At 33.0% G+C, this 13,768-nt stretch overlaps 1 protein-coding gene across 1 annotated transcript; it reads right to left on the bottom strand.

The window, feature by feature from the left end:
* Nucleotides 1-931: 931 nt before the first annotated feature.
* Nucleotides 932-12,413, bottom strand: LOC141846583 (ABC transporter D family member 1-like). The gene is made up of 9 exons (XM_074734619.1): nt 12,239-12,413; nt 11,996-12,154; nt 11,239-11,406; nt 10,957-11,163; nt 1,852-2,006; nt 1,722-1,774; nt 1,560-1,638; nt 1,276-1,474; nt 932-1,203 (listed from the first exon to the last, which is right to left on the bottom strand). The coding sequence occupies exons 1-8, from the start codon at nt 12,276-12,278 to the stop codon at nt 1,388-1,390; spliced, it is 948 nt and encodes a 315-aa protein (XP_074590720.1). The 5' UTR covers nt 12,279-12,413; the 3' UTR covers nt 932-1,203; nt 1,276-1,387.
* Between the last annotated feature and the right edge of the window lie 1,355 nt (nt 12,414-13,768).

The raw sequence follows: 13,768 nt of genomic DNA, 5'->3' as shown, positions 1-13,768 counted from the left end.
TATATCATGTTGATCATAATAAAGATCACTAGATAGTATTCAAGAATATCTAAGTACTAAACAAGGATTAAAAGTTTAGGTCTTGATCACTAAATTATTATTGTAATATAACATAAAAATCTTATTAAATGAACTAGAAAATTACTATAAACATAACTTAATAAAGCTTTCCTTTCATTATGATCTTATTATATATAATTGGTGAGTTATAGTAAAAAAATTAAACTATCATTTATTAAATAAAAAAACATGTGATTATGCATTTGGTGAATTATAATAAAAAATTCAAATAGTATAATCTATTTATTAATAAAGCATGAGGTTATGTAATTGGCAAACTATGATAAACAATTCGAATAATAGTATCCATTATTTAATAATAAAGTATGATATAATAATATCAAAGTCCTCTACCATAGTGATGTTATTACTTATTTATTTATAATTTAAATATTCAACTGATCTTACGATCCAATTAATCTTGAAGATGCTATGCTCAACTCCATACACCATCCATCAGACAAATTTGAAAATACATGTGACTACTCAATCAAAAATCAACCTCCTAACTTTTTCATAATGATCATAAAATAAGTCATCAACTTTTAACTTTACGATGGCATCAATAGTATTTATATTTCTATCAGTTTTGATTTGTAAAAGAATTGCATAATAACATTATAAAAAACAACAGAATTTTGTACCATATCTTTAATGTTTAAATTATAAAGCATACAATAGTATAGCTAATAGAAATGGCATAGATTATAAACACCCACAAGTCCATGACTAATAGTGTTATACCTCGCATCCCTTTGACAATCAGTGCACGCCACAAAGCTGCGTTCTTGTGACGTGTTGAAAACAGTGAATAAACTGCACTCGAAGTCTGGAAAACAGTGACTAGAGGACAAACAATAATAAAAAAATGCAACAATAACCTAGAAACTTTCACATAATCACTATGATTTTGATTGAATAAACTTGTTGTTCCCGTGTACTAAATCTAGGAACCATTTGAATAAAGTTGTCAAACAATGACATTTTATTCTACAGAATCAGAGACAATGCACGGAAGTATCTTAACAATTGCACGAATATGATGCAACGTCCTCGTATACTTGTATATGTACATTGTATGCCTTGGTGTACTGCATTCAGAGAATCAATCCTATACCCGAAAGGAGATGCATTCATCCATCTCTGCAACTTGGAAAAGGAATTTTCAGTATGTGGAGACTTCAACCAAGTTATTGTGTTTGTTGTTGCACTTACCAAAGTGAAAATATCTGAATTGCAATTTGTGAGGTATTTACTACTTCAAATGGCATAGATAACTAAAAACAATAGTGCAACTGAACCTAAAGATTCCAGCAAATCCAAATTCTCACTGGTTTATTTCACATAACTCCCATTTGCCCTCCCCGTCAATAAGTTTCAGTTCCATTGAATGAAATGGTAGGAGGGCAGGTCGCTGTAAAATGCATATTGACATTTAAGCAGTGAATGCTCAACCCAAATTTATATACACAATTAAAAGCCTTCCTTTCATTGGTTACCTGAGAGGATGTAATGACGGTTATTCCCATTTCATTTGCTAATTTGTAGAGATGCTCTTCAACATCAACACTAGTGGCACTGTCACAGAAAAAAGAAATAAAATATTTCATGTTCAATTCAAAGAAATCATCCAAATTTGAACAATGTCGTTGCTTGCATACTTGGTACACTCGTCTAGGACACCATATTTAGGGTGGTGGAAAAATAAGCGAGCCTGGAAAAAATACATAAGCTAGGCATAAATGATAACAATCGACATAAAAATTTATAAACAAGGGTCAAGAAATTTACCATTCCTAGCCTCTGTTGTTCTCCTAGAGACAGAACATCTTCCCAGTTAGCAGTAGCATCCCAACCTTCTCGTTCAAGAAGATAAACTAACCTAACATTATCCAGAATGGTTTTTAGGTGAACATCCAGAAGTCTAGTTGCCTCAGATTTTTCACCTACATATCATGAATATAAAGGATACATTACTAGATGTGAACAAAAAGTGCCCAATAATATTATTTTGCAAATATTATCCTTTACAACACAATCGTACATAAATTACAAAATTCCAATAACAAACTATTTACAGACATTACTCCCGAGCTATGGTTAATCATTTTATGAGATTTCATATATAATAAAATTATTTTGGCAAGGGCTGTTTCCAAAACCTGTGACCTCTAGGTTTACCGAAGGCTCCCCTTCCATTTTATGAGATTTCATATAAAATAAAATTATTTTCAGAGGAAAATGTGAATAGAATTCCACACAATCAGTCAATAAGGACAGAAATAAAATTTAACATTTAAATGTTGTGCATTAACCTATTTTATAAATAATTGCAAAATTAATTATAATTAGTTGGGTCAAATACAGCTTGATTAATAATAAAATTTAACATTAATTTTGGTGGTCTATCTATAAACTTTTATAAGAACTACAATTTTATGATTAAAAAAATCTACAGTTTATTTCTCCCATAAATAATAATGTACTTCAAAAATACTATATTCCGTATATTCACATCCTAGATTAATAGTATTCATGTAATTTAGTATAATCTAAAATCTTACTATAAAAACTTCATCTTAATTAAAAATAAATATTATTAGTTTCTTATGTATTCTCAAATAAAATTCTTAAATCCTTAAATTCCAGATATAATTAAACTAAAACAATCATTATCAATTCCAGTTAGACAATGTGAAATTATGACATACATATTAAACGAGGAAGACCAAAGAAGACTTAGTTAATAATGATAAAATACGATAAAATTTATTTAAACATAAATGATGATATAATAGGGAATAGAATCCAATGACATAGGAGTAGTAGACCCCATGAGTGAGATAAAACTTGATTGTTCTTGTTGTTGGAATCATTGTTAATATTTTAGAATTTCAACTTCAGATTTCTTAAACAATTATAGGAACTACTCTTGACATTTTAAAAAATATATATAATATGTAATATAAATTTATAGAAACACCGACACGGGGGTGGGTAGACTGCTAGGTCATAACTAGTAAGTGAATTAGTTTAAGTTAAATTGATTTAGTAACAAAAAAAGATGTTCCATCTTGATGCCATTATGAAAGAGAAAAGAATATCATTTAGGTTCCTAAATTGTAATGTTTGGTGGAATCATTGTCTACCTATGTTAGCCACTCGACATAGACAATGTTTTCACTAACCTCTCTCTACCCACTACAACTTCTCTTCTTCAATAACTTCTTCTAAACACAAATTCTATTGATCATCTTCTAAATTATTTTTTATTATCATTTATAGATGTTGCACCTAATTACTAACTCCAAATTCATCTTAGTACCCTTACTCTAATAAATTTATGTAGGTTTCACGTTTTGATAGCATAATATTCTGAAACATACAATCATGATCGTGTGTCGGAGTTTCAACATCTAATTGCAACAATTTCAATACAAAATCATGCAATGCTGGTACAATTTTGATACTTAATTAAATTATTAATAATAGCACAATTAATTTTATTTAATAAAGGTATAACTTTTAATTAATTTTTTATTATCATTAATTTAGTTAATAATTATTCTTTTGTTTATATTTATTGATTAATTTGATCATCTTAGAGTTAAAAGTGGGTGTAACTAATTAAGTTTTATTTTTGAGCTTTAGTCACAAATAAGTTGTATACTTCTTTCATTTCATAATGATTTACACTTATAATTTTTTCAACTTTTGCAAATAGAAGGCTGAAATGATCAACCAGAATGAAATCATCCCTAATTTAATATAAATTAGGGCATGGGCATGCTCTGCTTCTAATTTTGCAATATTGAAACAATTCAAGATTTGAACGTTGAGAGGCTGTTATTATTAAAGATGCAATTTAATTTGAAGTGAAAGTATATTTTTTAATAAGTTATATAATTTTGTATGAAATGAATTACAAGTAGGAAAAAACTAATTTAATCAAATACAATTTTCATTTAATCAAAGCATCTTATCAAATGCTAGTTGTTCCTTGATGCTAAAACCGAAACTAAGAGAAGACACAAAGGAGAAGCTCGACATAATCTCATCAAACTTTAGTTTTCTATCACTTGCTCATATAATCTCTTTTGGTTTTTTATGACATCACAAATTTAAAAATCCAAAAAAACTCTGTCAGTACCAAGTTTTATTGTATTTGAATTTTTAGATTTTAAATTTTTTAGAAAACTAATTAGCTTAAATTAAACTTGAGTTTTGAGATTAAATAGGTTTAGGATTAGCCATGGCTCAAACTTTCATATCGTGTCGAACGACACGGGCAAAATTTATCGTTCCCCCTGCCGCACGACACTGGTATTAACACTGGCACCGCAAGCCGCCACAGTGACCTCTGCGAGGTCATGAGGGCAGTGCGATCCCGCGGGCTAACCGAGGCTCTACGATCCCACAATTATTTTTTTATATTTTAAATATTTTTAATATTTAAGTTAAAATATTTTTAATTAATATATTTGATATTTAAAAAATATTAAAATTATATCGGCATGACACGATACGCTATCGAAACCATATCATTCCGATCATAAATCGAAACTTTAATATGGCTCGAAATTTTAAACCATCGATTAGATAAAGCTCATCGAGTAATGATAATTAGAATCAAGTGGGTTCAAATAAAACTCGATTTAGATTTATTTTGATCCATTTAAAATTAGATCAAGTATATATATATATATAATAAATTAGTTTAAACTATTTAATTAGGTTAGTATTGTTAGAAAATTAAAAATTGCACCTCCCTTTCTCCTCTCTCTAAGGTACTTCTCTCTCTAGTGCATTTTCTCCTCAGTCTCCCTTCTATTTCCTTTGCATGTCATCGCTCTATATCGATGTCAATTCATCTTGTGTGCCAATATACAAGAAACACGATAAATTTTGCTTGCGCCGACTAACAGAATTCAACATTTCAATCCTTGCCATAAAGCATTTTTAATCTAGTAAACACAACAGTCACACGAAACTCATAGATTTCCTTTAAATTTTGACAACCTATGCTTCGACGAACATATCTAAAACTCTTTTACATACAAGAATTTTATGTCCAAATTTAACAAATCCACTAATTCCCCAGATTGCTTTGAATTTGGTGGAATTATAGGATAGATTCTAAGATCCATCAATAGAATTAATAGAGCAAGAATAATACGAGCATACACTAATCTAGAGAAAACTTAACTACCTAACATAGGTTAGTAATGTTGGATATCTATCTTAGGTATAGTATCAATAGAAGGAAATCATGCAAGATTGCTAGAATCCAGTGGTGGAAATTAAAGATAGGAAGCAAAACATATTTAAGCAGAGGATAGAAGTACAAGTATTAGAAGAAATACATGGTGACTCAAATATAATATGAGATAAGATGATATTAAAGTTAAAAATGATCAAGAGTATACTCGGTGACTCAAACAGACGTACACCACTAAGTAAAAAATTTTGGTGGCAGAATGAGAAAATACAAGACAAAGTGAAGAAAAACTAACATCCTATAAATTATTATACTTGTACGAACAAAAAAACCAAAAAAGATGTCAAGAAAGTGCTACATACGAGGAGGTTCTGGTACGGATTTTGGATCACCAGGAGCGTAACAAGACAATCCGACTTGTCAAAGTCGGATGGCAGCATCACACTGACGAGGAGGCTACCTGGGAGCTTGAGGATACGATGCGAGCTCGATACCCCCACCTGTTTACTTGAAGTATGTGAGTTGGTATCATGTCGTTTCCCTATTCAACTTATATACTACATATTTGTTGTTAGTATAGGTTGTTCGAAATAACAAAATTTGGGGACCAAATTTTTATTAATAGGAGAGGATGTAAGATACCGAAAAACTTTAATATAGATACGAAAAGATTCGTCTCGCGAAGTCGAACCAAACGAAGCTTGTTTGGATCAAATCGGAGGTTGTTTGGTCACTGAACCAAGTGAACCGAAAATAAACCGGTTCACAAGGGATTGGTTCAGTTTGGGTTCGGTTCGATTGTGGTTTGGCTGATTCAGTGGTTTGAGTTCGAGTTGGGTTCGGTTGGTTTGGGTTGGTGCGATCAATTCGGCCAGGGTTAAATTAAACAGTGAAACTCCTCGAAAACCCTCATTCGCGATTTTGGATCTGTCCGACGCCTCCTCCGTCCGAGCTTCATCTTCTTCCCCGATCTCGTTCTTCGCCGTGACCTCACCGCCGCCGTCGGCTGGTGGTCCTGCGCCTCCTACAACGTCGGCTATTACCCTTCGCTGCTGTCGCCGGCGGTGTGCCCTGCTGAGGCGACCGCCGCGGAGCCTTCAAGCGCCTGATCCCTGTCGGCGTCGAGTTTCTTCTTCGCGATTCCGAGCTCTCCTCGCCGACGCCGATCGTAGCCCTATTCCCGGTTCGACCGCAGCCGACCCTTGCTCTTTCACGCATCCGCCGCCGGCTCTTCGCTGCTTCAAGCCACCATCGGCGACCGGATCTAAGGTAACAACAAATCTTGAAGCTTTAGGGTTTTCTTTTTGTTGAGCTTGAGCAGATCCATTAAGGTATTAGTTGGATGAGGCAGTAGACGAGTCCTGGACAGAGGAAACGTGGACTCGATTGGATCGCTAGAATTGGAGCTCAACCATTGCTGATCGGAGAGGCTACAGATCACTTATCAGAGCTTGTTTTTAGGGCATCTAAGTGATCTGAGGTAAGATCTCTGTTGGGTTCAAATTTAGGTTAATTGTATGGTTTCTGAATGACATTCGGTTGTGGTTCTGTTCAAATTGAAGGACCTGATCGAAGGTTTATTTGGCTAAGGAAAAGGAGTTGATTCATTTGGAGGTAAGTGTTACTTGTTAGCTTTCTGTTGATTAGCAACGAGTTGGAGAAATTTGTTGGAGTTATGATGTATACTGATGGTGTGATCAGGATGTTGCATGTATAGGATGTGAATTGGTTAGGACTCTGGATTTCGATGTGTGGTATTATCTGGCTGATTAGATGTAAATGTTCTTGGATACAGGACATTGATTCGATTTGATCGATTGCGGATAATATCAGACGCAGATTCTCTGTGATTATACATGACAAATCTGAAGGCAGGTATCTTGTCTCTGACTTATCTATTTATAGATATGCCGTATTTAGACATGTATACATTTTTAGCTACCAGTGATATTATGTTTTCAGTTCATACAGATCTCTATTTGATACCTGTGATCTAGTTATGTTATCAGTTATGCTTTTGACTGGATATCATGTGATACTTTTCATATGCTAGTGGTTGGTGGTTATATATTTCATTTACTGATGCACATGCTAGACATATGACTTTGTACCACTTTGGTACTAGTGTAGTGTGTATTATGGATTGTATGTGGTTACCTGTACTAGGGTAGATACCATGTTTATATTATGACACGCTGGCCAGCATACTGTCCATTCGGTCACGTATTAGCGATGATGTCAGAGTGCACAGCGGTTATACCCCTACCCATGCGACCTCACATACAAGTGATGGATCTGACGGGCATATTCAGTTCCCACGAGACCTCACCATTTGAGTGTGATAGATCTGACGGGCATAGTTCCCACGCGACCTCACATATGGGTGATGGATCTGAAGGGCATTTATCAGTTCCCACGCGATCTCACCATTTGAGTGTGATGGATCTGACGGACATAGTTCCCACGCGACCTCACATATGGGTGATGGATCTGACAGACATTTATCAGTTCCCACGCGACCTCACCATTTGAGTGTGATGGATCTGATAGGCATAGTTCCCACGCGACCTTACATATGGATGATGGATCTGACGGGCATTACTCAGGACCCACGCGACCTCACTTTGGTATGTTATGGAGCTGATGGGTAGCAGGGGTGACCAGGATATGTTATTGTACTTATACATGGTATATGGTTACATTGGTGATATTGTTGCCTTCAGGATACTGCATATGTTTGATATGGATATTCAGGGATCGTATGGATTTGATTGGATCATTTTATCCATGATTATACTGTTAGTATGTTCTAGTGAGTATATGTATTTCGAGTTCAGGTTTTCATTCCTGTTACTCTTCTACCAGTATTTTTATTATTGTCTGATAACTATTTGATACATGTCTACTAGATACCCGCTGAGTTCGTTTGAACTCACTCCGTTTACTTGTATGTCTATTTCAGGTTGATGTCGTCTGGAGAGCTGCACTGCTAGTCCTAAACCACTTATGTTTTGGTTTTATTTTTCTTTACGTTATTCGTGTAGTTGGACTTATTAGACTTCTTGCTGTGTTTTCCATTCGAGTATCTGGTTTTCCGATGATTCGATATTTGGTTTTCATTTCGAGTTGTTTATACGGATTGGGATGGATTTGATATGCAGGTGTGGTTATGATACTAGACTTGGTGATGTTGATAGTGATCGTGTGGATCACTTTATGTGGATGTATGACGTATTGGTTACTTTGTCCTTTCATTTCTGTTATATATATATCCATAGCATGTTATGGATTCCTTATTTGTGTATGTATTCAGGGAAAGTCAATTGTTACAGGGGAGATGCTGTCGAAATTTCTTGAACAGCTGTCTCCCGGGGCGTAACAATAGAAGCTTGTGATAGAGTCCCGAAGAAAATTGTGGAGAATTAAAAAAAAAAGGTGCTAACATAGCATATATTAAAATTATTAACTGAAATATTTCCTATAAAGATAGAATTACATTAAGGATCAGTTTTAAGTCTCTATCTTTTTACATTAATCATGGATGAACTCATTGAGCACATCTAAGACACGTTACCATGGTGAATATTATTTGCAAATGATATTAATTTGATATATGAAATATGTGAAGGAGTAAATGTTAAACTCGAATCTTAGTAGGAAACACTGAATGTTAAACTCGAATCTTTTAGTAGGAAACACTGAATGTGAAATATTTTAGATTTAGCAAAGACAGAATATATAAAATTTAAGTTTAGTAATACTAGACATAATAAAACAATTGTAAGATAGAAAATGATAAGTTATTTAGGATCATTTTTGCAACAAGATGAAGGGATTGAGAGAAACGTATAGAATAGAATGGTTAAAATAAAAAAGATTGTCAGGTGTTCTTTGTAATGTAAAATACCTCTAAAATTTAAAGAAAAATTCTATAAAATAACGGTTAAACCTACTATGTTATATGGAGTTGAATATTGAACTATGACTCGAGCACACGAAAAAATGAAAGTCACAAAGTTAAATGTGCGGACATACGAGGATGGATAGGAAAAGAAATGAAAATATTAGAATGTCAAGATTGCACCTATTGAAGAAAAATTCTAAGACACGTTAAAGATGGTACAGACATATACTTGGACGATCAATAAATGCTCTAGTTAAATGATGTGAATATATGACAAAAATGCACATTAAATGAGGAAGAGGAAGACTAAAGAAGAATTAGTTAGCAACGATAAAATAATTTATTCAAATTTGTAAAAGAGAATAGGTTAATAGTAGGCTCCTCCCACTCTTTTATGCTAAAGACATGATATGAATCAAAAGGCATAAAAAATTATAGGAATCTAACAGAAATGTGAAAAACATGATATACATGAATCACAACAAAAAAGAAATAATCTTCTTATGTTTAGAAACTCTTTTCTTTTAATCTCAGCAACTAATAACTATGTTAAAATGTTCTCATATTGTTGACCAATCTATGTACTCTTTTTGATAGTTTTAAATGCGTATAAAAATTACAATTTTATATAGTATGTATGTTGCTCCTAAAAATATTCATTTGAGCACTAAAATATATTGCTAAGAGTGATCTAGAATATGAAAATATAATAAGGAAATATTGGTTCTCAACCAAAGTCCTAGAATTATATTTCAACAAGTATTGTTAGGATGTCACTTAAGTTTCTATGCCAAAGTAGACCATTTAGTTTTTATTCATTACACTACTAGCATTGTAACTTTGGCACCTTCTTGAAGTGGAAGTTATATATAAAACTCAATGGAAATTTTATCTTAAAAGAAATACAAATAGATAGTATGTTTTTTTAGAAAAAAGGTTGTTATGCTTGGATGCAAATCAATAAAAACTCCAAATATGAAAATCATAATATATGTGGTCAAAAGATGATGATTTTAAGGGTTCCTTAGCATATTATGGAAGTAAAAATCATTTCATGATGTTTAATCTAATAAGAATGCATATTGTGTTTCATTAGATATAAATTAGTAGCATAATATAGATAATAAATAATTATACTAGAATTAATAGGTCAATATCATGTCGGAGCCAACTTGGTAATGTGGTAAAATATAGCATAGACTAGATGTAAAGCTAAATGTAATTACATGCACTAGCGATATGATCTTGATTTTAGCAGTTTAAACTAATAAAATAAGCATACACTAGCAATATGATCTTGATTTTAGCAGTTTAAACTAATAAAATAAGCATACAATTAGACAATCACTTACAATTGCAAATAATCCAATGTGTCATAAATATACTAAATTGAGGTTCACTACCATTTCACTTGTGATGCAATTGTGCCCAAGAGGATTAGAAGACCAGGTAACCATTCTAAAACAAATTACTGACAATTTTACTTAGCCTTCTCATGTAAATTTAAATTTCCACGTAACAATTAGGCATTATAAAAATTAATGCTCTAACCTAAATGAGAGTCCCAAACAATAAAAGATTGGATAGCCTAGTCAAGACATAGCATAATGCCTTAGTTTTTGGTTAAAAAAGTTATTCTACACCCTATAAATTATAATTAAATGAGTTGCAATCATATGTAGACATGTAATTAAGTGATAAAAAAATTCTAAAGTTTACTTCAATTTATTTTGGATGTTTTTAGTGCATTTAGACACTTGTGTTAATGGCTTACCAATCCTCATCATAGTAATCACCCTCAATTCAGCTTCTTCTCGTGAAAGAGGATATATGATTTGATCCCTCAATGTTCCTAAACTTGTATATGGTCTCTGTGGTACATAAAACACACCATTGCAGGGTTTTATGAGTCTTCCAGATACAATTGGCCATAATCCATGGAGAGCTCTAAAGATGGAACTCTTTCCACTGCCATTTGGACCTTCAATATGATCATAAAACTGCACTTAGTTTCTGATACAAAGAAAAATAAATGCACTAAATTTCTGATACTGACCAGTAACAAGCAGACTTTTCCCACGCACAATATCACAGGTTAACTGCCTAGCAAGTAGCTTCTGTGATGGGGTGATAATATCCACCTTACAGAATGAAATGAAATCTGGACCAGGCAGGCTATTGGAATCATTGCTGACAGAATTGTCTGACAAAGATGCTTCTGCATCTTCAGGAAATTTACAGCACAATGGTCAGCATTAAGAACCATTATTAAGAAGAAAAACTGATGATTTGTAAGGCAAAAGGATAACAGCAAAAAATTCGTGTTTAAATTCTAAGTTCACAGGCCTCATGACTCTTTTACGTTTCAACCTAAACATCTACATGCCCTGAAAATATAAAAAAGTGAAACTCATATGAGGAAAAGACATGATTTTAGTGAATAAGTTCAACATTTGAGCCAGAATATGCTTGTAGACAGATATACATGTATTTATATTATATATGAACACATGCATATAAGGTACATTTCTAATTTAAAGTGCTCAATGTAGCATTTGAGTACGATTTCTAGTAAATAATATTGACAATTTTAACGACAATGAGTAAACATCAATCAGGATATGTGACAACATGGTCTAACTATCATTGATAGTAACCTGGAAGGATTTATTTGTACTAGGTTGCAGGAATGAATACATATATTACTAGAATGCTGTACCAGTAAGAGTCTTGCATAATTCTATACATGTAGAATGAATGTGAGTCAGCAGGATGCAAAAAGGAACATTCGTCGCATATTATACAACACATACCACTTTGTGCAGCATCCAGCAGTTCCTCTAGTTCAAAAATTCTATTAATACCACCAGAGAGTTCAAGAAACTTCTTATGCAACTCAAGTATGTCCCCAAATGCTAAAAAGCTTTGTGATACAACAGAGGCTAAGAACCTTAGTGAATGTGCTAGCTCTCCTGTTAAACATTTATGATTGTGAAAAATTGATGTATTCTTTGATTAAATTAACAAAACGAACAATTCTTTTTGTTTTGTCCAACCTTGTGTAGATGTCAGTGAACGGTCGCCTTCATGCTCCATGGCATAAAGAAGACTAAGTACCCATGTCACATTGTGTGGAAGTTGTTTAGTGATGAATTCATCTAGTATGCCATACAACCACTTGTTTTTCAGGTGTCTCTTGCAATGCTCAAGCAATTCAGTGAATCTTGAATCAACCATCTGTTCTGACATAATGCTTTTTAAGTATAGAAACAACAGGAACTCATTTTTCAGCATACATACAATTTATCAATTATGAAATACATTTTAATACCATGATAATGATTATGGATGCTACAAGAAAAAAAGAATTCCTAGTGAAGGTGCTAAAGGAAATTACAACTTAGATCATCAGTGTGATATTAGAATAAGTATTGGGTCATTAAAGAAGCTCATAGTCAAGCCTATCTAAGTAAGAACAGAATCAGCTGAAAGATGAATCATTGCTAAAGCAAGAAAATAAAAAAGAAATTCTCAAAATAACATTTAAACAAAAAACAGAAAGTTATTAATTAAATTTCGTATTTAATTTTGCATGACATCATTTAGTAATATGTCCTAACTAAATATCAGTAACAATCAAACAGTCTTGGCAAGTTAATCTTACATGCATTTTACATCTATTTGAACATTATATTACAGTTAGACTCTACGTACAAGCACAAGATCAGCCAACAAATATTCCTACAACCATCCTAAAATGATTGTTCACATAAATCACCAAAGCTAAGTATTTCAAATTTGTTAAATATGGAGTTTTAATTGATTGAAAAATTTTGCATCTTAAATTTTTTTTTTAAATTAACCACAAATAACTCGAACCGAACCATCAAAGTAGATTTTGGGAGTCGAGTTGAGCAAAATTGGGTTCGGATTAAACCCATCGAGTAGGTGTGGCAATTCATGTCATGTGGGTTCGAACTAGGGTTGTTTTAGATTTGTTTTGGCAAATTTATGATCAAATCAAATTTAAGTGGAGATAAACTAGTTCAGCAGGTTGGGGGATGAATTAGGGATTTTTTTTAGGAGTTAGGATAATTATTTCTCTCTCCTTTTCTCTCTCTCTCCCACTCAAGCGTTTATCCCCACACATCCACATCCGAAGTCATTTTTTTCTTCCCCATGTGTTCTCTCCCACATCTTACACCTCTCTCCCTTCCTTCTCATTCTCTCTTCGTGCAAAACGTTGCCTCCACTCAACTTCTCCAAGCGCCAATGCTCTCAGCCTTCACCAACGCCTATCTCTCTCGTGTAACACCTCTTTGTTTCCTTTTATCTCTCACCCTCCCAATATAATGTTGGAAAGAGATGATAAGGATCATTGAAAATAAGGAATAAAAAACATGTTGCAAAAAGATGATAAGGATCACTACAAAAAATCATAATCCTTCAAATTAGTTATGATGTATAATAGTCATAATTCCTTGGCTTAATTATAGGGATTTTTTCCTATGTTAGACACAACAAAGATCATAGAATTGTATATATATTTGTATCATTTCTCAATGAAAGGTACATAGATTTCTTCA

This window comes from Curcuma longa, chromosome 15, assembly GCF_044706935.1.
Source record: "Curcuma longa cultivar G26 ecotype Majalengka, Jawa Barat chromosome 15, ITB_CL_G26_1.1, whole genome shotgun sequence".
NCBI lineage: Eukaryota > Viridiplantae > Streptophyta > Magnoliopsida > Zingiberales > Zingiberaceae > Curcuma > Curcuma longa.
The sequence above is the reverse complement of the archived record's forward strand: the minus strand, read 5'-3'. Positions and strand labels throughout refer to the sequence as shown.